Source organism: Calidris pugnax, unplaced genomic scaffold (assembly GCF_001431845.1).
Source record: "Calidris pugnax isolate Ruff unplaced genomic scaffold, ASM143184v1 scaffold183, whole genome shotgun sequence".
Taxonomy (NCBI): Eukaryota; Metazoa; Chordata; class Aves; order Charadriiformes; family Scolopacidae; genus Calidris; species Calidris pugnax.
The window spans coordinates 2,712,199-2,739,479 of record NW_015090930.1 but is presented as its reverse complement, the minus strand read 5'-3'; the positions used below and the strand labels follow the sequence as shown (position 1 = coordinate 2,739,479).

At 41.5% G+C, this 27,281-nt stretch overlaps 1 protein-coding gene across 3 annotated transcripts in view; it reads right to left on the bottom strand.

Moving 5' to 3' along the window:
• NAV2 (neuron navigator 2) overlaps positions 1-27,281 on the bottom strand; it is a 429,887-nt gene that overhangs the window by 159,359 nt on the left and 243,247 nt on the right. For all 3 annotated transcript variants that reach the window (XM_014951613.1, XM_014951611.1, XM_014951612.1), the window contains exons 2-3: positions 10,936-11,053; positions 4,169-4,221 (exon numbers count right to left, since the gene is read on the bottom strand). In XM_014951613.1, coding sequence (XP_014807099.1) covers positions 4,169-4,221; positions 10,936-11,053 — 171 coding nt within the window. The remainder of the gene's footprint in view (positions 1-4,168; positions 4,222-10,935; positions 11,054-27,281) is intronic.

The window sequence follows — 27,281 nt, the reverse complement described above, 5'->3', positions numbered from 1 at the left end:
CCAAGTCGTCCATCCATCAAATCCATGCCTTTCCCATTTAGAGACCAGGATGTCATATGGGACAGCGTCAATTGCTTTGCATAAGTCCAGGTAGATGACAACTCTTGCTCTCCCCTTATCTATCAATGCTGTAGCACCACTGTAGAAGGCCACCAGATTTGTCAGGCATGACTTGCCCTTGGTGAAGCTGTGTTGGTTGTCACCAGTAACCTCCTTATTTTCCACGTGCCTTCACAGAGATTCCAGGAGGATCTCGCTTGGAACAGAGGTGAGACTGACCAGCCTGTAGTTCCCCAGGTCTTCCTTTTTTCCCCTTTTTGAAAATGGAGGTTGTGTTTCCCCTTTTCCAGTCAGTGAAAAGTCAGGAAGACTGACACCACTTCCCAAATGTAATGGAAAGCGGCTTAGCAACTTCATCCACCAGCTCCCTCAGGACCTCTGGATGGATTTCATCAGGTTCCATGGACTTACGTACCTCCAGGTTCCTTAGATGGTCTCAAACCTGATGATCTGCAAGTTGGGCAGTGTGGTTAGAGCCCTCCACAGTGAAGATTGGGGCAAAAAATTCCTTCGTTACTTCAGCCTTCTCCATATGACCAGGTCTCCTGTTTCCTTTTAGAAAGGGCCCACATCTTCCCTAGTCTTGCCTTTCTCTCTGACATACAGAAGTTTTTCTTTTTGTCCTTGATGTCCCCAGCCAGTTTTAATTCTATCCAGGCTTTAGCTTGCCTAATCTGGTTCCTAGCCACTCAGACAGTTTCTCTGTATTCCTTTCAGTCTACCTGTCCTTGATTCCACCCTCTCTATGCATTTTTCCTACAACACAGGAGACCTGAAGAAGGGTTGTCTCCATAAACACTGCAAGCAATAGTGTGAACACCACCTCTATGAAGATAACGTATGTTCTTGCCTTAGTATCCTTATTGCAAGATGATAAAGAGCTCTATAAGCACGCACACATAACAAAAACAAGCCATAAGCATAATTGTCGTTTTTCTCATGCGAGGAAAACCACTTGGGAAGCCTAGCTATGAATGATACACTGGGCCTCATGAGCAGGACAATCCCATGGGCCTCATGGGCCTCAGGCGGACAATCCCACTCAATCCACCCTCCCGAATGAGCAACCAGAATAATATCAGAGCCTCAGAGGAGTCATCGCAGAGCAAATGCTTCTTCCCAGCGCTCGTCACAAGTCCTGACCCAGTACATGCCCTCCACATGCCTCTGATTATAACCAGATCTGATTTCTGTAAGCAACCTACAGCGTGCATTTGACTATCCAACAGAACAACACTGCTCCTGCATTGAGAATAATGACTTACAGTCACTTATAGCTACAATGTCCTGGATTTTGTTATAGACTCCAGTCCTGAATGAAATTCAGTTCTGAGGATACACTTGCGGAACATTAAATCATAGTAATTGTCAAAATTTCCTCAAATACTCGTACTCCAGACAGCTGCTGTGGCTACAGCAAGAATAGCAACCAACCTCTTCAAAGCAATACAAAGCAGCAATGATAAATCTTCTAGACGGCTGGCTTTTTACAGAGTGCTTGCTCCACGGGTTTAAGCAAGATTGGTAACTTTCAAGAACAAACAAGAAGGCAAAACAGAACAGCAGAATGCAGTGTGGTTTCTGACTTCAGATGGCAAACTCCCATCAAATGGTCAATCGTTCACTGAACTCCGTGAGCGGTTGTGCTCGAGTTGCAGTGGTGGAGATAGGGGCAGTTGGGAACAGAGTCATAAAAATGAAAACCACTAAAATAGCTTCACACACAGAACAGATATTCATGTTTCCCAAAGTAAGCATTTGCAATGCAGAGGGGAGATTTTAGAATTTATATTGCAAAATGAGTTTTTTCTCAAGATACAGAAGGAAATAACTTTCTTTAAAATACCATAAATTTTAAACAATCATTTCCTAGGATGCATTTTAAAAATCAGTTTCTTGTTTATTTAAGTTCTGCCTATAATTTTAGCTTCACCAATACTTACAGCAGGTGTACTCTGATGGTACTATATGCTTTTAATTTTACTGCACTCATTTCTGGTTCTTCAGTTTTAAATATTATATGCAAGCAAGATAGAAAACAACTTAATCTACAAATTAAAACTTATCAGTCAAAAACAAGTTGCATACATAAAACATCTTGATGTCTGCAATTTGAGTTTTTTTTTCATTTAGTGTGTTTACTCACTTATTTTGTTTCTTTTCAAAGGATATCACAGAATCACAGAATCTTCTAGGTTGGAAGGGACATTAAAGATCATCTTGTCCAACCATCAACTTAACTTTGACAAAAATAGACACCCGCACAACAGACAAAAAGCAGCACCATCACTAAATCGTATCTTCCAGCACTACATCAACCCGTCTTTTGAACACCTCCAGGGATGGTGCCTCAACCACCTTCCTGGACAGACCATTCCAATGTCTGATAACCCTTTCCGTGAAAAAAATTTTCCTAATATCCTGCCTGAACCTCCCCTGGCACAACTTGAGGCCATTTCCTCTTGTCCTGTCACCTGTGACTTGGGAGAAGAGACTGACACCCCCTGGCTACACCCTCCTCTCAGGGAGCTGGAGAGAGCGAAAAGGTCTCCCCTCAGCCTCCTTTTCTCCAGGCTGAACAACCCCAGATCCCATCAGCCTCTCCTCATAACACTTATTCTACAAACCCCTCACCAGCTTCCTTGCCCTTCTCCAGACCCGCTCCAGCACCTCAATTGTCTCTTTTGTCCTAAAGGGGCCTAAAACTGGACACCGCCCTCGAGGTGTGGCCTCACCAGTGCCTGAGCAGAGGGGGACCATCACCTCCCGAGTCCTACTCCCCACGCTGTTCCTGACACAGGCCAGGATGCTGGTGGCCTTCTTGGCCACCTGGGCACACTGCTGGCTCATGTTCAGCCCACAGGCCACCAACACCCCCAGGTCCTTTTCTGCCAGGCAGCTCCAGCCACTCTGCCCCCAGCCTGGAGCGCTGCAGGGGGTTGGTGGGACCCAAGGGCAGGACCCGGCACTAGGCCTTGTGGAACCTCATCCCATGGGCCTGGACCCATCCATCCAGCCTGTCCAGGCCCCTCTGCAAAGCCTTCCTGCCCTCCAGCAGGGCCACACTCCCACCCAACTTGGGGTCCTCTGCCCTCTGACTGAGGGTGCACTCCATCCCCTCCTCCAGATCACTCAGAAGGATGTTCCAGAGAACCGGCCCCAGTCCCCAGCCCTGGGGGACACCACTGAGGACCGGCTGCCAACTGCATCTCACTCCATTCCCCACCACTCTCTGGGCCCGGCCTCCGGCCACTTTTTAACCCAGCGGAGAGTCCTCCCGTCCAAGCCACGGGCAGCCAGTTTCTCCAGGAGGACACTGTGGGAGACCGTATCACAGGCCTTGCTAAAGTCCAGGCCAACAACATCCACAGCCTTTCCCTCAGCCACCAAGCGGGTCACTTTGTCATAAGGAACTCCTAATTGAGTTTGACATAGGAACTCCTAATCCAACTTTAACACACATACCTATTTCTGCTTTTTCAATACTACTGTCTGTATTGAGGAACAAAATTTTATTTTTGTACATTCCTGTTTAACCATGTGATATTATAAAATACCAGTGTAAGAATAATACAGATTATAAGTATGAGATAAATGATAAGGCCTAACTGAACTACCGCAGAGTGCGAGGCACGATCTGCAATATTAATGTTCTTCAGATTATACCTTTGCTCTCACTACTGTGAAAAACTAATTAAAAATTGTTATTAAAAGTCTCAGACATTGAAGTTACACACTCTCACTTGATACTCAACCACGTACACACAAACAACAGACCGCTTTACTACTTACCATTTGAGATTTATTTTTGGGGCAGCCATTGATGTCTTCAATCTTTTCATTTGCTGAAAAGCAAAGAAGAGGAGATAAAGCAAAAAACAGTACCTAGAGTGTTTATTCTAACTATATCCAGAGCACTTGCTGCTAAATAAAGGCGTTTCAGATTGTAGTCGTCCAGTCAAAGCAAACGTGTGAAACACTGAGACCCATCAAAAAAAAAAAAAAAAAAGAAGTTGATTGTTATTAAAAGTCTCAGACATTGAAGTTACACACTCTCACTTGATACTCAACCACGTACACACAAACAACAGACCGCTTTACTACTTACCATTTGAGATTTATTTTTGGGGCAGCCATTGATGTCTTCAATCTTTTCATTTGCTGAAAAGCAAAGAAGAGGAGATAAAGCAAAAAACAGTACCTAGAGTGTTTATTCTAACTATATCCAGAGCACTTGCTGCTAAATAAAGGCGTTTCAGATTGTAGTCGTCCAGTCAAAGCAAACGTGTGAAACACTGAGACCCAAAAAAAAAAAAAAAAAAAAAGCAGCTGCAGTTTTCTAGTGGGCCAGGCCTCCAGAGACAGCTGGGGGCAAAAACCAACTGGTCTGACAACATCTTGTCCAGTGACGGGTAGCTCCTTTAAACAAAATAGATTTAAACTCAAGAAACTGAATCACTATGGGGTAGAAAAGCGAATGCTACAGATGGATAGATGTTTCCAGATCCATATTGCTTGTAGAGTGAATACAGATATTAAATCTAGATGGGAAACTAATGATCGATAACTAATATTTTTAATTTTTTTTATTTTTACTTTTTCAAAGGACAATCCACAAGACTACTTTTCAAGCTTCTTGCCCATGTCTTACATGCAACATAACTTGCAGAAAAAGATATAGTTTCTATCTTTAAAGTGCCAAATGAAATAATTAAGTTGTTGAGGTGGTTAAATGTTTGCCTTACGGCCTCAGTTTGCTCAGTTTCACATTTCAGTCTTGGACCCTGAAATGCCTTGTGTGTGCCACACTGAAGCACCAGGTATAACCAAAGATCCGTTTCCCACAGTTTTTTCACTGTAATAAAGGTCAGCACTCACATCCCATTTGATGATTCAAACTTATTCCCTTCCCATCAATTCTTATATTAAAAGCTGTATTTTCTACCAGTCCCATATTCTCAGGACATCAGTCAGAGCTCTGTCTCGATTCACATAATTCTTCAGTTAGGCATATCAAATTTGGCACACAATATTCTGAAAGCAGTCATGACAATGTCAAAGAAGTAACATAACTTGATCCTTTTCTAATATTCCCCTTTTTACACATCAAGGGGTCCCAGCATGCTTTCGTACCACAGCAATGTATTTAAGAATTGATGTTAATATGAAAAAGACTGCAGCTAAATCCACCGTGCTGTTCCCTGGAGTGGTCTACCAGCCTCTATGCACAGAGAACATACGTTTCTTTTCAGAGGTGTGATCTCAGATTTGATCATACAGAAATGATCTTTTATCTGTCTACTTTCCTTTAAAAAAAAAAAAAAAAAAAAAAAAAAAAAACAATATTCTGAAAGCAGTCATGACAATGTCAAAGAAGTAACATAACTTGATCCTTTTCTAATATTCCCCTTTTTACACATCAAGGGGTCCCAGCATGCTTTCGTACCACAGCAATGTATTTAAGAATTGATGTTAATATGAAAAAGACTGCAGCTAAATCCACCGTGCTGTTCCCTGGAGTGGTCTACCAGCCTCTATGCACAGAGAACATACGTTTCTTTTCAGAGGTGTGATCTCAGATTTGATCATACAGAAATGATCTTTTATCTGTCTACTTTCCTTTAAAAAAAAAAAAAAAAAAAAAAAAAAAAAAAAAGAGAGTAGTTTTTCCCCTTGTCCTCTAGAACTTCCAAAACCTTACATGATGTATTTAAATAAAGCTCATTACCTGGCTCTTTTTAAGCTCCTGTATGCAAACTACCTAGACTCACCTACTACCTAAACTGTTAGTAACTTGTTTCCAAGGTTCTGCATTTGACTTTTTCTGGGTTTTCAATACTATGCAAATGTAGAAGCAAAATATTTACTCAACACTCCTATGCTTTGTGGGTATTGCTACACATTCATGTGCTTGGAGTACAAGCTTAGTTCTCCCTGTACACTAAAGGTTAACCCCATAAACACTATAAACTAAGAAATACTATTCTGTAACATGGAAAAATTAATGGCAAATGAAGAGGTAAGCCACCTTAAATTCTTCTGTCAGGAAAAACTTATATCCAATACACCAACTATTTGGCATATTACCTCTTTATCCCCTTCTTTTTTTTACACTGTGGTTATATTACCATTCTCACAGAAATCATTCCTTTTGTCCTCATACCTTTCTATCAGCTTGCAAGACATCAGCCATCCTTGTACTCTTCTGATCATCATTCCTCATTCCCCAGTTACTCACCGCTTCCTTTTATGCTGTCGGCCTTCTCTGCCACAGGTGATTTAGGATGCAGATGACCAGAAATAGCCGGTGGGAATCAGAAGAGAAACAAGAACTGAAGTTTCTGCTCCAATCGACCTGATCCATCCGGTGCTATTTCTGCTTACCCCCAGGCAATCACCTTTCCCTGGGCAGGTTTATGCCCTACCTTTTCTCCTTCTAATCCACTCCCCAGCTCACCTACCGCTCTTGGTTACTCCTTTCACTAGATTAGTGCAATTAGCATCTCAGCCCTGCTGGTGCAAGTGCTGTGAAAAGCAGGTGGAACAGAGAGCAACCGGAAAAGCTGGCAGTGGGCCAAACTGGCAGCCGGGTTGAACTTTAACTCATACATCTCTTTTGAAACCAGCTGGGCAAGACCTCAACACTTCAACCAGGCTGGGGAGATGCATCAAAGTGGCCCACGGGGATATTTGGCACTTGCAGCAATCTGCCTAATTCACCAGGCAATTGTGTTGATGGCCATCCCTTGGCCATAAACTGGACCCTGTCCTTGACCCTTCCATCCTGCTCCCAGGAAGAGTGCTTGCCACAGGTACAAGTTAAGTTGCCTTTCTCATGGAGATGATTGGAAAGCAAGAGATACCCATGAAAGAGTCAACAGCGTGCTGGGCCCACTGGCAGCTTGGTGGTGCAAGTCACCAGATCTTGGAAATATGTCCAATTCACAGCTGCAAAATGACAGCTTTGTGGCCGAGGTCAATGGGCAACTCACAGCTACTGTGTCTATTTGCCTCCTAGGAATACTATCTCAGTTAGCATAAACTGGAAGACACAGGCAATCATAAAGGCTTTCAAGTCTATCTCAGCCTTGAGCAAGATGCAAATTCACAACCACAGAAACGTGAAATGCAGAGGATTTTTCCTAAACTGACTGCAAGTCCGAAGACGTCCCCCCATCACCCTTTTTTTTTTTTTGTCTTCACTGTGAATACAGTGAATATGGTTCAAATGCTTTTAAGTGTTTATGAAACTGCAAGCCAAAAATTACATTCAAACACAAGTGAAAGGAACCTCTAGCATTAAAAGTTGCAAAGAATACTTTAGATCTATTGGCCAGCCAGCTGTCAGTGTTCCATTTATATAGGTACAGGTATGCACTCCTGGTCAAAAAAAATCTTCAGCAAATGACATTCCATCAAGTGCATGAAAAATTATAATCAGAACAATTATAATCAGAACAAACCAGAAGTGTTTCAATAAGCATCATACAGAGGAAAATTGGCTATGCATGAATGGTTAAACCATCTATACAAAAAGTAAGTCCGTGCACTTCATAATAATGAATTAAGCCTTCTTTTACAACCTTAGCAGCTATTCTGCATTATTCAGGCACACCCTTGGACATGAGATTACTTTTCTTGAATGTATGAATACTGTTCAACAGAATTCCTACCTTTGTGTAAGAATTGTCACCTGCAGCTCTTAACTGAACAGCCACTTGAATATTAGTAAAATGAACCTCTGTGTAATGTTCCATCCAAAATACGATAGGAGTTATCAATAAAGACTACTGCTAGCCTTGATCCCAACGTTCTGGTTTGAAATATAAACCTGTAACCCTCCCCTGCAAATGTAATAGTACCATTTCCACGACAGCAGACAAAAGCTATACTGAGATAAATCACGGTATGAATTTGAACTGGAATAGTTATCTGGAGTAATTGCAAATGACACTTAAAATTGGAGCAAAGACGTATTCTGCTTAAGTCAATGCAATTTATTTCAATCAGAACACAGGTACCCAGAATATTTAGATATACCTGTAAGATGGGCTATCTTGGCATACCCAAAGCACCTCCACTAAACAATGTGCCCATCACCTCCTATAATGGTGTACTGATTGCCCAGCACAACACTGTGGGCATGTTTTACTTCTTAATGAAACTACTTTTATTTAGCTGAGGAAGTATTTAACACTAACACATGGTCTGCATCCCTATTTAAAATGCCACAGCTTTTCTATCTGATCTGACTTTGGTTTTATCTGATTGTATCCGATCAATTAAAATATCCCAGGCATCAGTACGGAAAGTACTACTAGACTGGTGTAAGTTTAACTTTAGCAATGATTCTAAGTCTTGAAAATTGAAGGTTCTCACAAGGAACCAACTGACAATTCGATATACTACCAACTTCAGAGCACGTGCAGTCCCAGTATATCTCCATTCTTGAATTTAAATACAGCTACTATGTTTATATGGCATTACAAAAGTATATATTACCTACATATTCTTTTATAGACTCCTAAATTTTGAAGTGAAATATCCAGAGTGCTATGAATGTATCTTAACTAACTCGTAAATAGGAAAAACTGTCATCATATAACTCTTCTATATTATGATTAGCAGTTTTGAAGTCTGTAAGATGATCTCCTCCAAAGTCAAATGAAGTTTCATGTCTTTCTAGATTTGCTGTTTGTTTGGATACTAAGGGAAAAGAACAACCTAGTTATTACTAATTTTAAAATTTTTCTTTTTCTAAATATGCAGCTATTTCACTTAAGTAAGCAGAAAGGATTGCAATCACTGTCTCTGGGTGATCATTAAATCTTATGGAGTCTTCATTAAGAAAAAAAAAAGCACATTCATTCTTTTTCCAGCTTTGGATATTAAGTAGTACTTCAAGATTCAACATCTGCGATGTAGATCTCGGATGGTGAACACAAGAAAAACTGTATCACTAATAATTAAATCTGAATAAATTTTGATGACTTTGGACAATCTCCAGATAGCCTAGGCACACGACAAAAAGGAGGAAGGACCTTCATGGCTGCTTTTACACATAGCACACCGTAACATAAAAAAGAAAAACCTCTCCTGCACTGCACATAGAAGCCTTCTTAGTACACAGTCTTCTTCCTTTGGAAAAAAAGCTTGTATTTTGCAGGCTACAGTTAAAGCTGCTTCTAGGTGTGAAAGTTAACACCATCTTTGTGACAATGAGACGTAGCGCGCCTAAGGCCATACACAGCAGACACAAATGACTTTTTCTTCACTGTTGATTTGGAGGATTAAACTGAGTATGTTCAGATATAAACTTTGCTTCACATGAAAAGCATTCCCTGAAAATTAAGTCCTTCACCTTGCATCTTAACTTTGTCCTTCACCTTATACTTTAACATACCTAATCTTAAATATTTGCCAAAAGGCAGTTCTGAGAACGGCTTAAAAAAATAAAGGTGAATCAAAGCAAAATACAGTAACCAGTACAATTTCTGCATATTTTAGAGGGAGTAATTTGAATTTGATAAGACTTTTCATAAGTCGATACTCAACTACAGTTAAACATTTGGTACAACCAGGTTCATATTTTGATGGTGATATTCTTACAGATGTGCTCTCACACAAAGGTTTTCTACAACAGCATTAACGCAGGGTAGCTAGATATTCATGAAGGGAATCAACACCTAAGTGTTCCTAGGCTTCCAAAGATTTTCCCTATTTAAGGAAGCAGATATAGGATGAAATGCTGTTGATGGCAAATACCTGTCCACACAAAATCAATCCATGGCCTATTTTTATACATCTGTAGCTGTGTGCCAGGTCTGTAGAATGCTACTGAGATATAATGTTGCTCTACAACACAGAGACAAAATCTTTTTTGATGTATTCCAGGGCAACTCCAGTGGTGTCACTGGAACGATGCCTCGCAATTTCATCCCAGAACAGGGCTTGCAGATTTGTACCTTAAATCAAGGAACTAGCTTGTTTACAGCATCTCAAACACATACTAATATGCATGCACTGATGTCTTGTTACTTCACTGCTGTCTTCCCAATTTGCATCTCAAATCTGTCAGTTTGCTTCTAACAATAGTTGTCCTAATTCCCATTAGCAGGCTTTCTGATTCCATCAATCTCCATTGGCCCATGCATGTGTTCTGTGGCATCCCAAGTACCAGATGGATGAGCCTCTGAAGGAACTAATGAAGGATCCAGGCCCAAGGGAAGAAGGAAAATATGCAGCTTTACATGGGGCCAATGGAGAAAATTATTTAGAACCCTCATTATCTATGAATATTAGTGCAAACTGAGGGAATTAAAGGCTTTGTATAACTGAGCCTATATTTGAGACTTGTCCTAATGAAAAACGATGTTTCTCAACTGAGAACTCATTATGAAAGATTTCTTTTTTCTGCCACAAAAATTATACCCCTTCTGCTTTATAGCTGCATATATGGATTTTCCAAACCTAACCAAAAGCATGAACTTCATCACAGCAGGCCAGTATCACTGTGAATTATGTTCAGACCAATCCCCAGAAGGTATCAGAAAGAGATAGTGAAGGCTAACGGCATCCTAGCAGAAAAAATATCCCTCATCAGTTGCTTTTTTGAACATTCAGCTGTGTGGAGCGGTATTGGCGTGTCAGGATATCTTATCAGCAACATCAAGTATTTTTCCACTATGCTTTAAGACAAGGCTTTATTGAATTAATTTGCAAAGTCTCTGAAGGAAGAGAGACTATTATTATATTATCTATATAATCCCGTGCAGTTTGATGGATTTCCCCCACCCCTTTGTTTACGTAGAAGGTAAAGGCTGTATTTCTGAGCAAGTTGGTGGATATCTGGTACAAAAAGGGAAATTCACTCACCTACAACCTGGATTATTTCGGCTAACAAGACTCCATCAGTCACATCTTGCTGTAGATCCTTTATCAATCTCTTGTGACCAGATTTTGCTAGATAGTGATTAGCCCAATCCGTATAAATCTGTTAGGAGAAAGATAAACAAAAAGAATTTATTAGTCATAACACCACGCTTAAAAATGAGAGTTCTTTGTTTCTTTCAGTATCTGAGAGGCTGGTTCCGATCACTGCTATTTGCTGTTTGAAACAAGTCAACAACATTAAAATTCAAGGCACTGTGCAGATCAAGCAGTCAGCTTACTATAGTATGGCTTTTCCTATTCAGAAATCTGACATCAAAGCTCACAGTAAAGGACAGTAAACTCCTGAACGCGTTACAGCTCCAATGGCTCATCAACTAAATGTCTACGGCAGTAATAAGTGTGTAGAAGAGATTTCAATTTCCACCCAAGCATTTTTTTTTTTTTTTTTTTTTTTTTTTTTTTTTTTTTTTTTTTTGCATTTTCCTGTTGACATTCCTTTTTTACATTTGTTATTGAGAAATTCTAAAGGTTATTTTCCAAGAACCATTTCTGGTCAATATTAGCCATATAGCAATTTCATTTTCAGGAAGCTCCTTTGTTGTATTACTTAACAAGCCTTTAAAGGTCTTAAAAATCTACCAATTCTACTAAATTCCATCTCACAGGTTAAATAAGCCTATTAAATTCATTTTAATCTCTCATGCAAACTTCTAAATGTTGGGATTTATTTTAAAACTTATTATCTGAAAACTAAGCAAACAAAGCAGTCAAAGTCTCTCTTTACTTTGCATTAAGTACTGCTCACCACATGCTAGTACAACTTGTCCAGGATTACCAGAAAACTTATAAAGTCTTTTCAAAGAAGGAAAAATACTTGATCAGAAAGGTCTGCTTATGAATTAAATAACATTTCACGGTTTTCAAATAGGACAAAATTTCAGGGAAGACTTTTGTTATACGACCCTTATTCCAAATTCCAATTATTCCATTGTTATACGATCTTCATATTCCAAAGAAATAAAGTAAAAAAAATCCTAATCATCAAGATTTTACCTTTTAAATACCCAGATAAATAGAAGGTTCACCCCAACTCTTAGAAGTTCAGTTCCCCCAGCTCAGTCTATTGGTTACCAGGGGGATATTCCATGCACTTTCCAGAGCACAACCCATGCCAACCCTCCACAGCCTCCATAAACCACCACGTGCTGCGGGGTTTTTTTGTTTGTTTTTCAAAATCACACCTTTAAATTAAAACACTGTGCTGGTGACAAATGCTTCACGCAAGCCTGTGAACCACTGACCTGGAGGGAAATGTCTGAACAACAGTATTCAGTCCCTAGAAGCCCAGGAACTATGCTTTGCCTTCACAGGTACTGATAGATGGAAAGAGGACAAGGAGAAGGGGCCCAACAGTGAGGGCTGTGACCACTGGGCTTCGAACCTTCCTACCCTCAGCCTTAAGGAAGCAGATGGAAACGATGGCCACTAAAATCAGATTCTGTCTGCTGGCACAGTATTGTTACGACAAAACATGGGTGAAGACTCATTCCTTCACCACTCCACTTCTAAACTACGCAACCTCCCCATATCATTGTATATCAACGCAGATCCTTTACATTACAGACTAACATCACCGAGCATTGCCATGGCTATTAATTTCAGAAGCATCTTCGGCACGCTTCTGAAGCATTCTGAAGCCTTCATGAGAACCAAAAGCCAACTGCCACGTCTAAGAGTCAAGTATTTGCCACAGCGGATGGAGAAACCTGGAAATAATACAAGGATTGTGATTTCACGCTCCTCTCACACTTGCTGATTCAATGTTAATGTTATAAAATGAAGAACAGATATTTTGACTAGAGTTGTTTTGGTTATATTCGGTTATATTTTGGGTTTTTTTCAACCTGTAAACCACTACTGGTAGCAGCAATGAACAGATCGCTCAAAATCTGAAACACATGACCCCATTATCCATCATTTATCCTCTACTTTCATCTTCAGAGCAGCGGGATGTGCATTTTTTGTGCCAACAGTGTCATAGACTTGACCAGAAAAACACACTGGAACACCTCCGTGGGAAATAAAGTAAAAACACAAAACAAACCACAAACCAGAGCTGAAAAACATCTCAATGAAAAACATCTCAATGAATTAAATGCCGAGTACACCAGTGATTTCCTAACTGACTGAATAAAAAAGGGAAAAAAACCCAAACCCACACTTTGCACACACCAGACATTGTGTTCCTTAGCTCCTTTTACAAGAAAATGTTTTCCATAACAGGAAGATATTTTTACAGATTCAACTACTTCAAGGAACTAGGATTGACTTCACCTATTTTTCTGCCACAGGGTTCCAGCTTGCTTATCTACAAGTAAAAACGTGTCAGGAAACAGGTTGAAAACTACTTATTTCATGAGCACAAGGGTCCACACACACCCCTACACCGTTAGGGTGATTTAGCTGACGAGCAACTTAGCAAACACAACAACTAAGTTTCTTTTAATGGGAGAGCTGTGGGGAATGTCCTGGTTTATCACAGAAGGACTTTCAGCAAATATAGGATTATATTTTGATGCATCACAGAATCACAGAATCTTCTAGGTTGGAAGGGACCTTAAAGATCATCTTGTCCAACCGTCAATCTAATTTTGACAAAAATAAACACCCACACAACAAACAAAAAGCAGCACCATCCCTAAACCGTAGCTCCCATCAACCCGTCTTTTGAACACCTCCAGGGATGGTGCCTCAACCACCTCCCTGGGCAGCCCATTCCAATGGCTGATAACCCTTTCCGTGAAAAAATTTTTCCTAATATCAGCCTGATGTCAGCCCCAGCCTGGATCGTCACGACGCAGACCCTGACGCAGTCCAACAAGTGCTTGGATCAGCCCCAGGGAAGAGAGCCCAGGCAGAGCAGACCCCTCCTGGCAAAGCCTCAAATTACAGCATCAGCAAGACCTCGAGAGCTGGTGAGGATTGATTTTTAAAGCCACGTAACAGTGAGAGAAGGCATAGATGGCATTGCAAAACTGCTATTTCATCGCTGTTCCTTACTGCGCTAATTCCCGCCGCGGCCAGGAACACCACGAGCTTATATTCATACCCTGGAAATAAACAGAACTGCATCAAAGAAACCCCTAACTCACTTAACAAATCCTCCTTGTAAAAGAGACGGCTTGAAACACCCCCAAATACCAGCTGCCTGATTCACTGTCTCCAACAGCACATGAAGAACCAAGAATCATTTGCCAACAGAAGGGAGTAACCCCTGCTGGGTTTCCCCAAGTCAATGGCTGTGTTTGGTACCCGAATTGCAAGCTGAGCTTTTATGCTCACTGTAAAATATGCCATTAATGCATCAATAATGCATACCAGCATGGAGAAAATGCTTGTTTCTAGGGTATTTAAGAGTGTGGAATATTATTTCATTTAACTAGTTGGTTAAGAAAGCCTTTTGCAGGAAAATCCCAAAATAATACATCTATGCTTCTCTTTCAAAAACTTTATTTTACCACATTATTTTGCAATATGCATACATAGCATGCAACTTTTATTTATTTATTTTAAAAGCTATCTGGGCTATATATTTACAAGCTCTGAAGCATTCTTATGGATGGGGTATTATCCAGGCTTATTGTGGTAGCTCTTTATGGTCACTGCTCATTTTTATGGCATATATCAAGCTCATTATGGAAAGTTTCCAGGATGTTTTCAAAAGCTGTTTGTTGCGAGTCTTTGTAAATGTACTACACAAATACGATTCCTAATGTTTCTTTTCCTTTTCCATACAAACAAGTGAAAAAAATATAAGGGTACAATGGTTGCTATTTCTAGACATAAAAAATGTTTCAAAGCACACGGTGTTTTCAAATGTTCAAAACCAGGTAAATAATTATGAAAACAATAATAAAAGAACTAGGAAAACACTGCTGAGAAACTTTCCATTCATATATGCCTATCTCCGTACGTGAATTTTCAATGTTCCTCAGGTATTTTCAGCAAACAGGGTACAAAGTCACATGTTTGAATATTCATATGAAAATAACCTGAACAGTCACCTAATTAAAAAATATAAAATCTTGCAATATGAAATATTTGACCCACTACAACCAGATACTGCCTTATTGTATGGACTTCTTATACTGCCAGTATGGACTTTTAAAACTTTTCCGAGATTTCACACAGTATGAAAACCATTGGAGGTGGCTTCAGTATTGTAGTTAACAAAACCAAGTGAACAACATGATTTGGGCATTATCACCATCAGCAGGTCTTTGTGCCTGAGCCCAGTCAGCTTAATGTTTAACTCGAGTCAAAGTTCTGCCTTTTGTTAAAGGTGGGCTCAGCTGTTTGGTAGCTTTTTTTTTTTTTCTATGATCTCAGGAACCCAATTATCTGGAAACAAATTAAAAACAAATGTGAAATATTTTTCCTTCTCTCCCCTCTCCTCCCCCTTTCCAATCCATCAGGTTTAAATTAAGAGCGTTACAGGTAAATATTGATTTTGGAAATATGTAGTACATTATGAGTCACAGCTAAAACACTATTGCACAAAGTAACAAGGTTTTGAGACACCCCCTCAAACAGCCCCCAATTATAAAGCTTCTGAATGTTGTCTGTAAATAAAAGGATAGGGGTTTCACCCTTCAACGAAGAAATTCAGTGGGGGTTTCTCCCCCTTTCCCTTTCCTGAGCCTTATCCCTGCTTGTTCAAAGCACATTTCAGATGAGAGGGAAACCTTGCTTTCCAGTGCAGAGGTCTCCTAGCTATCTCGTCACTTCAAGTCTCGAGTGACATTCCTGACGGCACTAAGAGACCACGTCTGTCACATCCAGAGCACACCTCGGGCCGCCTGCACCATATTTCAATGCTGAATCAGCAGAAAAGGTGCCCTTTGCAGAATCGAGACCACACGGCTACCGCTAAGCGCCTGGGGAGGGCTGGGGAACATACCGACCAGTAAAAACCAAACACCCTGAAGCTTCTGCCTGTTTAAAAGGAATTCATACAGTCTTTTTCACCTTGGAAAAAATCAACCAAAAAAGCCAAATAAACTCCAGCTTGCCTAGCTAGCCATTAACAGTCTGAAGCTGGCAACTCAGAGCACAGTCCTCCTTTCTCCAGATACCATTCTGGAGGCAACAGGCTGATACCTGGCTGCTCAGACATGCTGATGGGCAGGTTCTTCTTGACCTGCTGGCAGATAGGGTCCCACACAGCCCCCGTAGGACCACGTTCCTCTGCTCCCATAGTCAAGTCAAACAAACCCAGGAAGCAGAACATGAATAAAGTCATGAGAGCAAGGGATGCAGGAAGACCCTATAGAGATCATAAAGGAGCCTCAATATACCCACGCAGCTGCAATTAGATTAAGGTGCCAGCTATTATCATGTACTCCAGGATCTCCTTTAAACAGAATTTAGATCCAAATGGGAATGCAAAAACTACCCCCTGGTTTTTGTCTCCCCATTGGTATTTTTAAAATATGTTCATTATGAAAAGGAAAAGGGTCACATCAAACTACTTGAAAAGAATTACCCTCTTCTATGCAAGCAAGCAGAAAATATGCTTGAACCCCTTCCTCGTCACTTGTCTCCACAAAAACAATTCTAATTAGAGTAAATGCCCAAGTACATTTTCAAACCTTTCTTTTCCTCCCCCACCACGTCAGTTCCTAACTAATCAGACTGATTGTTTTCTTCCAATAATTATCCTGAATCAGGCTCTCGTGAATTTGGTAGCAGCTGAAGAGTATCTTTTTGACATCACGTAGCATAATTAGAGCAGAGGAAAGCTTTTTTTCATGACTGAATAGTAGGGTTAGTCACACTGATGAACTCCCATCAGAACACCCATTACAATGCAACGCCTGTGTTTCTGCTGACCAAACCACACTGCCTACTGAAGGTCACTGGAAAAAAACAACCACCACCAGAAACCTAAAAATAGACGCAACCTATTGAGATGATCCTAAGGGGAATGCCCAAAGCTATATAGGGGGAGCAAAGCCCATCAGATGACTCACTGCTGCCCAGTGTAACAGGGTTTACACATGCAGGCTCGTGAAACCAGGCTTTCTGACTGGTAACGTTAATTGTAGTCTCACACTGATCCATCCTACGCTCCAGTACCATGATCTTATTAAGAGTTATCACACTGAGGTAAATTGCTAAAGCTTAGCTGAAAAACTCATCCTTGCTGCACCTGGGGAGAAATAACCCCCTGCACCAGGACAAGTTGGGGGCTGGACCTGCTGTAGAGCAGCTCTGAGGAGGAAGACCTGGGAGTCTTGGTGGACAATAGGATGACCATGAGCCAGCAATGGGCCCTTGTGGCCAAGAAGGCCAAGGGCATCCTGGGGGGCATCAGGAGGAGTGTGACCAGTAGGTCAAGAGAGGTCATCCTGCCCCTCTGCTCTGCCCTGGGGAGGCCCCATCTGGAGCACTGGGTCCAGTTCTGGGCTCCCCAGTTCTAGAAGGACAGGGAACTGCTGGAGAGGGGACAGCAGAGGGCTACAGAGATGATGAGGGGCCTGGAGCATCTCCCTTACGAGGAGAGGCTGAGGGACTTAGGTCTTTTCAGTCTGGAGAAGAGAAGGCTGAGGGGGGATCTGATCAATGCTTATAAATACTTCAAGAGAGGGTGTCAAGAGGATGGGGCCGGTCTTTTTTCAGTGGTGCCCAGGGACAGGACAAGAGGAAATGGGCACAAACTTGAATGTAAGAATGTCCTTAGGCATGCCCGTGAGTCCCCAGTGATCCCCAGCTCAGAGGGAGGGGTGGACATTTGGGGTGGACCTTTAAGGTGGTCAAACCGGTGCCTTAGGTTACATCTGGTCTCCTCTGAAAGAGATAAGGGTAGCACCCTGAAAGTGAGGATGGAAGCCTGGGGACTTATTTACTCCACCCTACCAGCACCTTAGCACCGATCCACCTTGGACTAGCGAAGAGGGAGGAAAACCACCAGAAACTCCAAGTTTGAGGTGATGACGGGGCCAGACTGCAGGTGGGCAATCCTTCTGATAGGCAGGTAAGAAGGTAAGATGACCTTCCTGAACTGAATGCATACATTTGCAAACCCCCAGAAAACAGCTGTCATGATAATTAGCTACTAATTAGTAGCTAATATACCAGTAAATACCATCTAATACGATCAGTAAAATATCATCAACTATCTAAAGTGCTGGAATTTTCCAAGTATCCTCAACTATTGGGAATGCGGCTGTAACAACCTGAGGTCTTGGCTGCCACTTCTCTGGGGAGCCAGAGGTAACCCTGCTTTTTTAATTATTTATTAAGTGGAACTCAGCAAAATGATTTATTCTACTCACATGTGCAAGTGTTTGTTGGAACAGCTTTAAATTATTAGTCAGTTGGTGGGAGGTATTCTGCTGAATATTCCATTTTTACTGGACACTTATGTACATTAACTACCCTTTGGAAGTTAAATAGAGAAATAGGTAATTTAAACAACCACCACCGGGACTATTTATTTGTCTCTCTTTTAAAGGCTTATTCCCGACTGGGGAGAGCTATTCTCATGCACATGACTGCTATTCAAGGGCAAGGGGCTGACTCCCAGCACATACAGCCAAGCGTGCGTGTGAGTTGTGTGAGTTCCAGCACGCTCCCAAGCCTTCCCAGTAATAGAGCCTGAGATCCTCCATCCCACCCCGCAGTTTGTGTAAAGCAAAGCTTTGGTGGATGCTAAACAAATAACGCACTTTATATCACCTAGAAAACACCTTTCTTATTCTAATATTATACCACATTTCATACAAAAGAGGAGAAAAGAGATATTTTCTCTTTTTTTTTTTTTCTCTGCATAATTGCAGAGTTTGTGAATGCCGTCACTGACAGGCGCTGCCTATACGGAGGGGTAAATATTTCAGATATTGCAAAGCAACATTTTCCTAAGCACCAGCTAGAAGGTGAAGCAAGGCCAGCAACCGCGCTGGTAGCCGGCAAGCTCTACTCTCAATGCTCCCATTATACACATTTCCCATATACAAATCCCCTTCAAGCTGGAACCACACACCACGCCAAGCAGGTGGCCGCTCTCTTATTCCCCCCTTGCAAAACGTTTTTAAGACCTGAATAGAAATGAGATTACATTCACACCTGCAGCGATTTCTTTGCATATCCAAAAGTGAAATGGAGTTTAGCTTGCCGAGTTGATCAGCAAAACCCATTCCAAGTCATACTTGGCCACGGTGAATCAACTGATTTGATCTCACGCCAACAGAATATAATTGACCTCAGAGAACAAGAGAAGCAAATCAACTTTTTTTTTTTCAGCGTTTTCTAAAAATGCACTTAAGGCACACAGCAAATTATTTTCCAATATCACAGTTCTCATACATGACGCAAAGCCATTTACATCTACTATCACACACAAATAGCAACAGAAAAGGGCTTATCTGAAAAGGTGATACATTTCTACTCCGAAGAGAAACCACAGAAAAATCTTAAGAAGCTGCAGAAGAAAGGGGAAAAAAAAAAAATAAAAAAAAATCCCTCCTGAGGCTGACGTTAGCTACTGCTCAACAGCATCGCTGCCGTTATCAAGGAGCCAAGAGCTGCTTACTGTTTTATAATGGTCAAAGGAAAATTTACTTCTCCCACGAGCAGGGACCTGAAAGTTGGTATTACTTATTGGCATATTTAACATGAACTTATACTGCTCGCGTCCAGCTTGCTCTTCCTTCCCAAGGCATCTACAGTTAAAGGATGATACATAGGCTGGCATGTGAAGCTCGGACAGTTAATTTTAGCTGAAGCCACGCATGCAGGGTGCTCAGATTTCTTACACGGTCACATTTTACACCTCCCACCCCTCCCTGCAGCTCTCCCCTTACACCCCCACTGCTCACTTCTCTTACTGCTGTCTCCAACGCAGTTTCAACGTCTCACATCCATCTCAAACAAGATCAATGTATTTTTATACGCACTGAACAACTCTTTTAACAATGAAGCTATTCGCAGAAAGCATAAAATTCACCTGGTCTTTGGTGTAAGACTAGGTTAGTAGGTCAAGGGAGGTGATTCTGTCCCTCTACTCCTCTCTGGTGAGATCCCACCTGCAGTGCTGCATCCAGCTCTGAAGACCCCAACATAAGACGGACATGGACCTGCTGGAACGGGTCCAGAGGAGGCCATGAAGATGATCAGAGGGATAGAGCACCTCTCCTATGAAGACAGGCTGAGAGTTGAAGTTACTCAGACTGGAAAAGAGAAGGCTCCAGGGAAACCTTATAGCACCTTTCAGTACTTCAAGGAAACTTAGAAGAAAAATGGGGACAGACTTTTTAGCAGGGCCTACAGCAATAGGACAAGGGGTAATGGTTTTAAACTAAAAGAGAGAAGATTCATACTAGATATAAGGAATATTTTTTTTTTTTTTTTACAATGAGGGTGGTAAAACACTGGCCCAGGTTGCCCAGAGAGGTGGTAGATGCCCCAACACTGGTAACATTCAAGGTCAGGTTGGATGGCACTCTGAGCAACCTGGTCTTAGCGGAAGATGTCCCTGCTCATGGCAGGAGGCCAGACGAGATGACCTTTAAAGGTCCCTTCCAACCCAAACCTTTCTATGACTCTATGCTGTGGGTAATAATAGAAATTACTAAAAAAAAAAAATATTTGTTGTGTATTTCTGTTTGTTGTTGTTTCAGGTTTTTACACCATCAGAAGAACCTTCTACCCACCACAAGGACAATCCCCTGCATCTAAACACTTCCAGTGTCTATGGAAATCTACGCTCTGGACAGAAATCCAAGATTTTGCATACCACCCCAATACTTGCAACAGGCCAAACAAACATTCAGATGCATCCTTTTTAAGAAACAGGGAGCATTCACAATAGGGGATCACACATTTGAGGGTTGTATCTATCACAAATGAAAGCTAAAAAGTCTAAGGCTGAACTAGACCTAAAGAGGACACCTGCACAACCTGCCTGTTTTCCTGAGCAAGACCTGGTACAGACAGCAAGGGCTGCCAGCCCTTTGGCAGGATCCTACCACATGCAAGTCACCCCAAATCCCACAGTTTGACCACACCGCTGGCATTCCGTGAAAATACAGCTAATTGGCCCTTTTGAGCGGCTTTGCTTGATTTTTTTTCTATTAAAAAATAACGTTGCCAAGGTGAGAAGTGATGACTGCCTTCACCTCCCCTCTTGCCAAGTTGAAGGATAGATGCTTGACATTTCAACTACTTATTTTTCAAAAGGCACACTTCTGCCAGAGTAAAATCTATATAGGTCTTTTAACTGTGCCATGAAAAGTAAATAAGTCGGTAGCCACGCTGTCTCCACATCAGCTCTCCCCTCCAGCAAAGCCCACTCACCACCAGCCGAGGGGGGTGTGTGTGTTTTGGGGAGGTGGGGGATGAACGGGGCTGTGATGGAGTTTGAGGAGAACATAACGTATCGTGACCACCCAAGACATGAAGTAGCTCCTTTACCTACATAGCACCAGGTGCTGAGCCTCTGATGTGCCCTGGAGCACTTGACTGCGCTGTGAGCAACGACTCTGCTAATGCAAAGCCAGGCACAGATGGACTGAGAGAAGGGGGAGAGGTTGCACATGTTGCCCCCAGAAACTCTGACCATTGAGGAAGGGAGAGAGATCTAACTTCAGGCAGCTACAGCCTTACATATAGCTGCTATATGCATCCATTATCCAAAGGTGAGGCCTCACCTGGAGTGCTGTGTTCAGTTCTGGGGCCCTCACTACAGGAAGGACATGGAGGTGCTGGAGGGTGTCCAGAGGAGAGCCACCAAGCTGAGAGGGGTATGGAGAACAAGTCACATGAGGAGAGGCTGAGGGAACTGGGCATGTTGAGTTTGGAGAAGAGGAGGCCGAGGGGAGACCTCTTTGCCCTCTACAACTCCCCGACAGGAGGGTGTAGAGAGGTGGGGGTTGGCCTCTTCTCCCAAGGGAATGACAGGGGCAGAGGAAATGGTCTGAAGTTGGGGCAGGGGAGGTTTAGATGAGATAATGGGGAGAATTCCTTTCCTGAGAGGGTGGCCAGGCACTGGAACAGCCTGCCCAGGGAGGTGGTGGAGTCACCATCCCTGGAGGTATTTAAGAAACGTGTAGACGTGGCTCTTCAGGGCATGCTCTAGTGCCTGAGATTGTTGGTTTGTGTCTGTTTGTGGGTGGGTGTGGTGGGGGTTTTTTTTGTCGTCGTTTTTTGGGGGTTTTTGTGTGTGGTTGGACTCAATGATCTCAAAGGTTCCTTCCAACCATGAAGATTCTTTGATTCCATGATCTAGCGTGGCCAGTTCCCAAAACTCAATGTAATTTTGGCACACTTGGCCTGTGACGGCAAATAAGTCTTCTGAACTTTTCTCATGAAGACAGACTCATTTTCTCTATTTGGAAAAGGCGTGACAGACGGTTCCAAACAACTGCTCTAATTGCATTGGTATTTTTCACCTGGGGGCACATATCTGTATGGCTTCAGTATCATCCCCTCTGGGCAGCCAGCCACAGGCAGGATCAAACACACCAACTATCACTGCTGTGTTGGACTCTTGAGAAAGAAAGGGTAAGGAAAATACTCCCAAGAGATAATAACAATCTGAAGAGGACTGGAAATGAAACCTCGCCGTGTAGCATCTTAAGAACAAACTCATTCCTCTATTCCATTTTCTCTTGATTGCTTAGAGGATTAATTCACCAAAACTACATTGACAGTTGTGAAGCAATTCCAAATGGAAATAAAAATGGTCTCAAAGGCACACGACTCTCCACCATTTCAACTCCTAGCCATGTGTGGAGATGAAAGTTATCTGATCCAAACAGTGAGGCCAGAAACATTACCAAGGCTTTTCTTTTCTTATTTTTTAACAAAAGCAATTTGCTGTGAGGATTAGGGAATTCTAGAAATTGGCCTTTGTCTCACCCGAGAGGCCAAATCCTAGCCCTCTCTTAGCCAAGGACAAGACAGCATTCCCTTTTGAGTCTGCTTCATGCTCAATTGAAAAAATTGAGGCTCCAAAACCAAGGGCTGGGTAGGTTCAGTCCATACCAACACTGTGAAGTCACCAGCAAACTATCCTCTGCTCCTGTGAGCTGGATGTCTAGTGCCACTCAAAAAACAATGAATCATCTGCACTGCCTTTCTCACTCGGTAGGATGTAATTTAGTTCAGTGTCCAAGATTTTTCACAAAAAGCAATGTTCCTGAAGTTGCCAAAAGTTGGCGGAGGACATAAAGCAAGATGCAACCAAGACACGAATGAAAAATCAGTGCAACTGAGTTATGAACCTATTCATCGCTACATCTGCCAAGCAAGACGAATGCGAAATTTGGAGACAGAAGGAACAAAAGAAGGGGAAAACAAGACTCAAACTTGAGGAAGCACTTGACCACACACTTGCTTCAAGCACATACTTGATTCTCAATTACTTTGCACACATTTAGCTCTTCTGAACAGGAATGCTGTACTGACGCTGCTCATTAGAGAATTAGGTATTAATGCCATTATTTCTGAAGATTATTGATACTAGCAGTAAGAATGAGAAGGGGCCAATTATCTTTCTAGAAAGTTTTTGAAAATTCTACCCATGCTTCTATTTCTAGTGCTCTTCTAATGCTCCTGCTCTTGGGCACTGTCAGAAATGGGACAGTTGGCTAGACAAATCTTAGGTGTGACCTACTTTTGAAAGACCTATTTTTATTTTAAGCTGCATTTTTAAGATAGTGAAAAATACTCTGTGACAGCTGAGCATTAATTTGTGTGGCAAAGACTCGACCCCAAAGACGCAGAAAAAGGCTAAGGATCTCAGAAGGGTTCAGCATCTCAATTAGAGCCAGATTATCACAAGAGCTCCACTTCCACGTATCCACCAAAATAAACAGGCAAATTTTCAGATGCTTTTAAAAAAAAACTAAAAAAGCACTAGATTTCCAGCACTTTCAAAGGCGATCTTCACTTTTTGATGAGGAAGAGGGAAAAAGGAATGTATATGTGTGTATATTAGCGGACAGATGAGGATACATAGCCCACATAGGTGCCTGGCCCTAAATGTTTTGCTAATGAGATCTTGAGATAAAATTCTTGCATTTTAAAATACTAACAACCATTTTTCCATAGGTGGCAGCATTTCTGGTTTTGTTACATCATCTACTATACTGCTAAACATACTCGAAATCAGGAGACAGCAGAAATCTTTCGGCGTACTCGGGGATCACCTGGGCTTTGCTCTATTTCACACAAAATAATGAGGTGCTCTCCATCAATTCTTCCTGCTACGTGGTTACCGAGTCATCCCCAAGTTATGGGGCTTTTTTTCAAGACAAAAAAAAAAAATAAAGTGCTGAATTAATTTCCACAAACACAACAGATTTAATGCAATCATCTTGCAGTTGGCCATCTGTTTCACAGACACGAATCTAACTGAATCTTCTGCTGACTGATAACTTTCTAAATTAAATTGCCTACGCTGACCCTGCTTTCAGTTTAGTTCCTCCAGCTTCCATTTAAAGGGTTTGAGTGTTTTCTATACAATGATCTATACGCCAATTATGTTGTTAAAAGAGAATTGGGAAGGGTTAAAGCTGCACATTTGGCACCAGATCTAACTCAAAGGTGCAGAGAAGGGCAGCCTCCCCATCTATGATGCAGACTAAGGGAATATAGGAAAAACAAGCGCTAAAGTACAGAGGTTATCGTGAAAAGTCCCTAGTTCCTCTTTCTCCACCATAGGCTGTGTCACAGAGATCTTTTCAGCCAAATGTATTTGTATATTTGTGAAGAATTTAGGAAATAACCCTCCTAAGGGGAAACAGCTAGCTTCTGTAAGTAATTAGAGTTTATGGCTATATAAAAGGATGAGCATTTTTATCCTTAAAGGCCATTTACAGACATGCTGGCCAAGACCCCAGTTACCAATTCACTGTCTTTAGGATGAAGAACGATCCTCTGCATGATATGAGAGGAAAATTCTGCTTTTTCATTCCCCACTGACCTTCCACATCGTATGGGAAGGAGGGAGGGGGGAGGCTTACTTCCATCAAAGGCACTGCTGGAGGCGGGATGCTGGACTCACAGGCTCTGCAGACCACCAGCCAGATCTGTGATGGCAAATCCTATGCTCCTAATTAGAGAGGTTCACTGAAGTGACACCAGCTTGTGCTTTCATTGATCTGGTGATTAAAATCAATGCTGTAGGGTTTTACTATTATTTCTGATAGCAAACCTCTAACATAGACTTCTACAAAAGGAAAAAAAAAACATAATCCAGTAAAGTAAAATTTATAGCCAGCTACTGATTAATAATTTAAAGCAATATTTTATGGCTGATCAGGAAATGAAAGTACAGGCACAGCGTAGGAGGTTCAGGCATCTCCTCGAGAGCTTCCTTGCATAGCTTGAGGCCACTTAAAGGCCTTCTGCACCTCCATGAAAAAATCATTCAAGCAAAAGAAATGATTTTTGCACTGCTTCTGAAGCTTTATTCAGAAATATATATAGAGAGAACAGTCCTTTAATAGTACTGTCACGAGGCAGATCAATTGTAGACTTCATCTATTTTAACACAAAGGGGTTTAACAGAAAGATATTTAATGGGAATTGCTAAGTCTTCAAGAGCATGACCCACCAGGCTAAGACTTGATTATTTCAGTTCCTCATCATCTCTGTCAATGCATACTTTTTAAAAATGTGGACGGTTTAAATATTTCTATTATTATTAATACTCTTTTAACAAGTATATGGCAGCAAGGAGCTTGATCAAAAGCCCTGCAAGCTCTGGAAAATTCAGGAAGCACAAGGCAATGACAGCAGACTCTGCTCGTAGGGGCCTCCATCACTCAAATCCCCACGTAATTTATGCACACCTACATAATCCCTTTCGCAGTTTGAGATCCTGCATTTCGTTTCCCACGTTAAATCCTGCTTCTGCCTGAACACCTACATCTAGGGAAGTGTTACTCCAGCAAACTTCCATTCCAAAAATTAGCTGACAGGTTTAAGGAAAAGAAAAATAATAGGCAATTTAGAGGGAACGAACTGTAGCTAATCCATTGTGGTCATTTTACTGAGGGTCCATAGATATTAAACATTTGAACTTTTAATTTTGTTTTAATTTTAAAAACCTTGTAAACTCTTAGTTTTCCTACGCCCACTTTGATCTGTCCTATAGATGTGGTCAAATATTCCCACAGGATGTAGGTGAAAGCACATCTACTCATGAAACTGAGTATGGTTTAAAGTAACATCAGATAAGGATACTGGCTTGGCTGCAGATAAAATCAGAACAATTTACTGGTAAACATTTGGGAGGACAGAGCCTACTGGCATAGAAACAAGGCCATCAGCAAAATCAGGGTTTGGGGTTGTGGTTTTTTTTGCCTGGAGCAAAGGTTGGAGGAATGCAGAACAAAGAGCATGCTGCCAGGGTAAAAAACAAAAAAGAAAAGAAAGAGAGGAAAAAAAAAAAAAGAGTGAAAGAAAAAAAAGAGGGGTATATGCATACATATATCCTAAAATCTTAATTCAGAAATCAACCACAGAGATACCAGTACTAGAAAGAAAACAAAACCAAAAAAAGCTATAGGGTTTGGTTATCTATTTTCCTGCTTAAACATGACTAATATTTATCGCATTGCTTTTTCCAGTTCTGTGTCAACCACAGTTCAATCTGCATAATCTTAAAGCTTTATAAATAGGGGAAAAAAAAAAAAAAAGAAAGTCACAATAGCACAATGTTGAGACTTTAGCTCACAGGCCATTTTTTTCAAAGAGCATTGTCTAAAACTTGGAATTGTATTAAATTAATTAAACCACAGGCAGATGGCTGAGTTGTGAATGAAATCTAAAACTACTATTAAAACATCCTAAAAGAAAAAAGCAGCTTGGTTTTGGTTTTCTTTCTTTTTTTTACCACAGAACTCCCTAGTACTATCACTTTTGCAGTGTTAACACCTTTGGCCACACTTTTCTTCCAAGTTGTCTTTGGTGCAATCTCTTAATCACGAGGATGCTATGGATTATCCAATTTTTACCTCCACAAATAACTTATCTAGATATCTCTTGCAGGTTTTCTCCTGAGCTACCAGTTGGATTCTTTAAGAGCAAGACTTCTTCACACTAGGCATTAGACTTTCACTCCTGACTGCATTTACCGCTACAACACGTATGGCAGCCTCGTAAAAGGACAAAGACATTTCAAAGAATATAAACTGGGGACACACTGTGAGAATCAGGATGGGTTCAGGGAACTGACGATTAGTGTGTGGTTCTGGGCCAGCTCCATTGCAGCGCGGCCATGAACATCGTTTTAAGGACCTCCTGGAGGTGAGTGACAT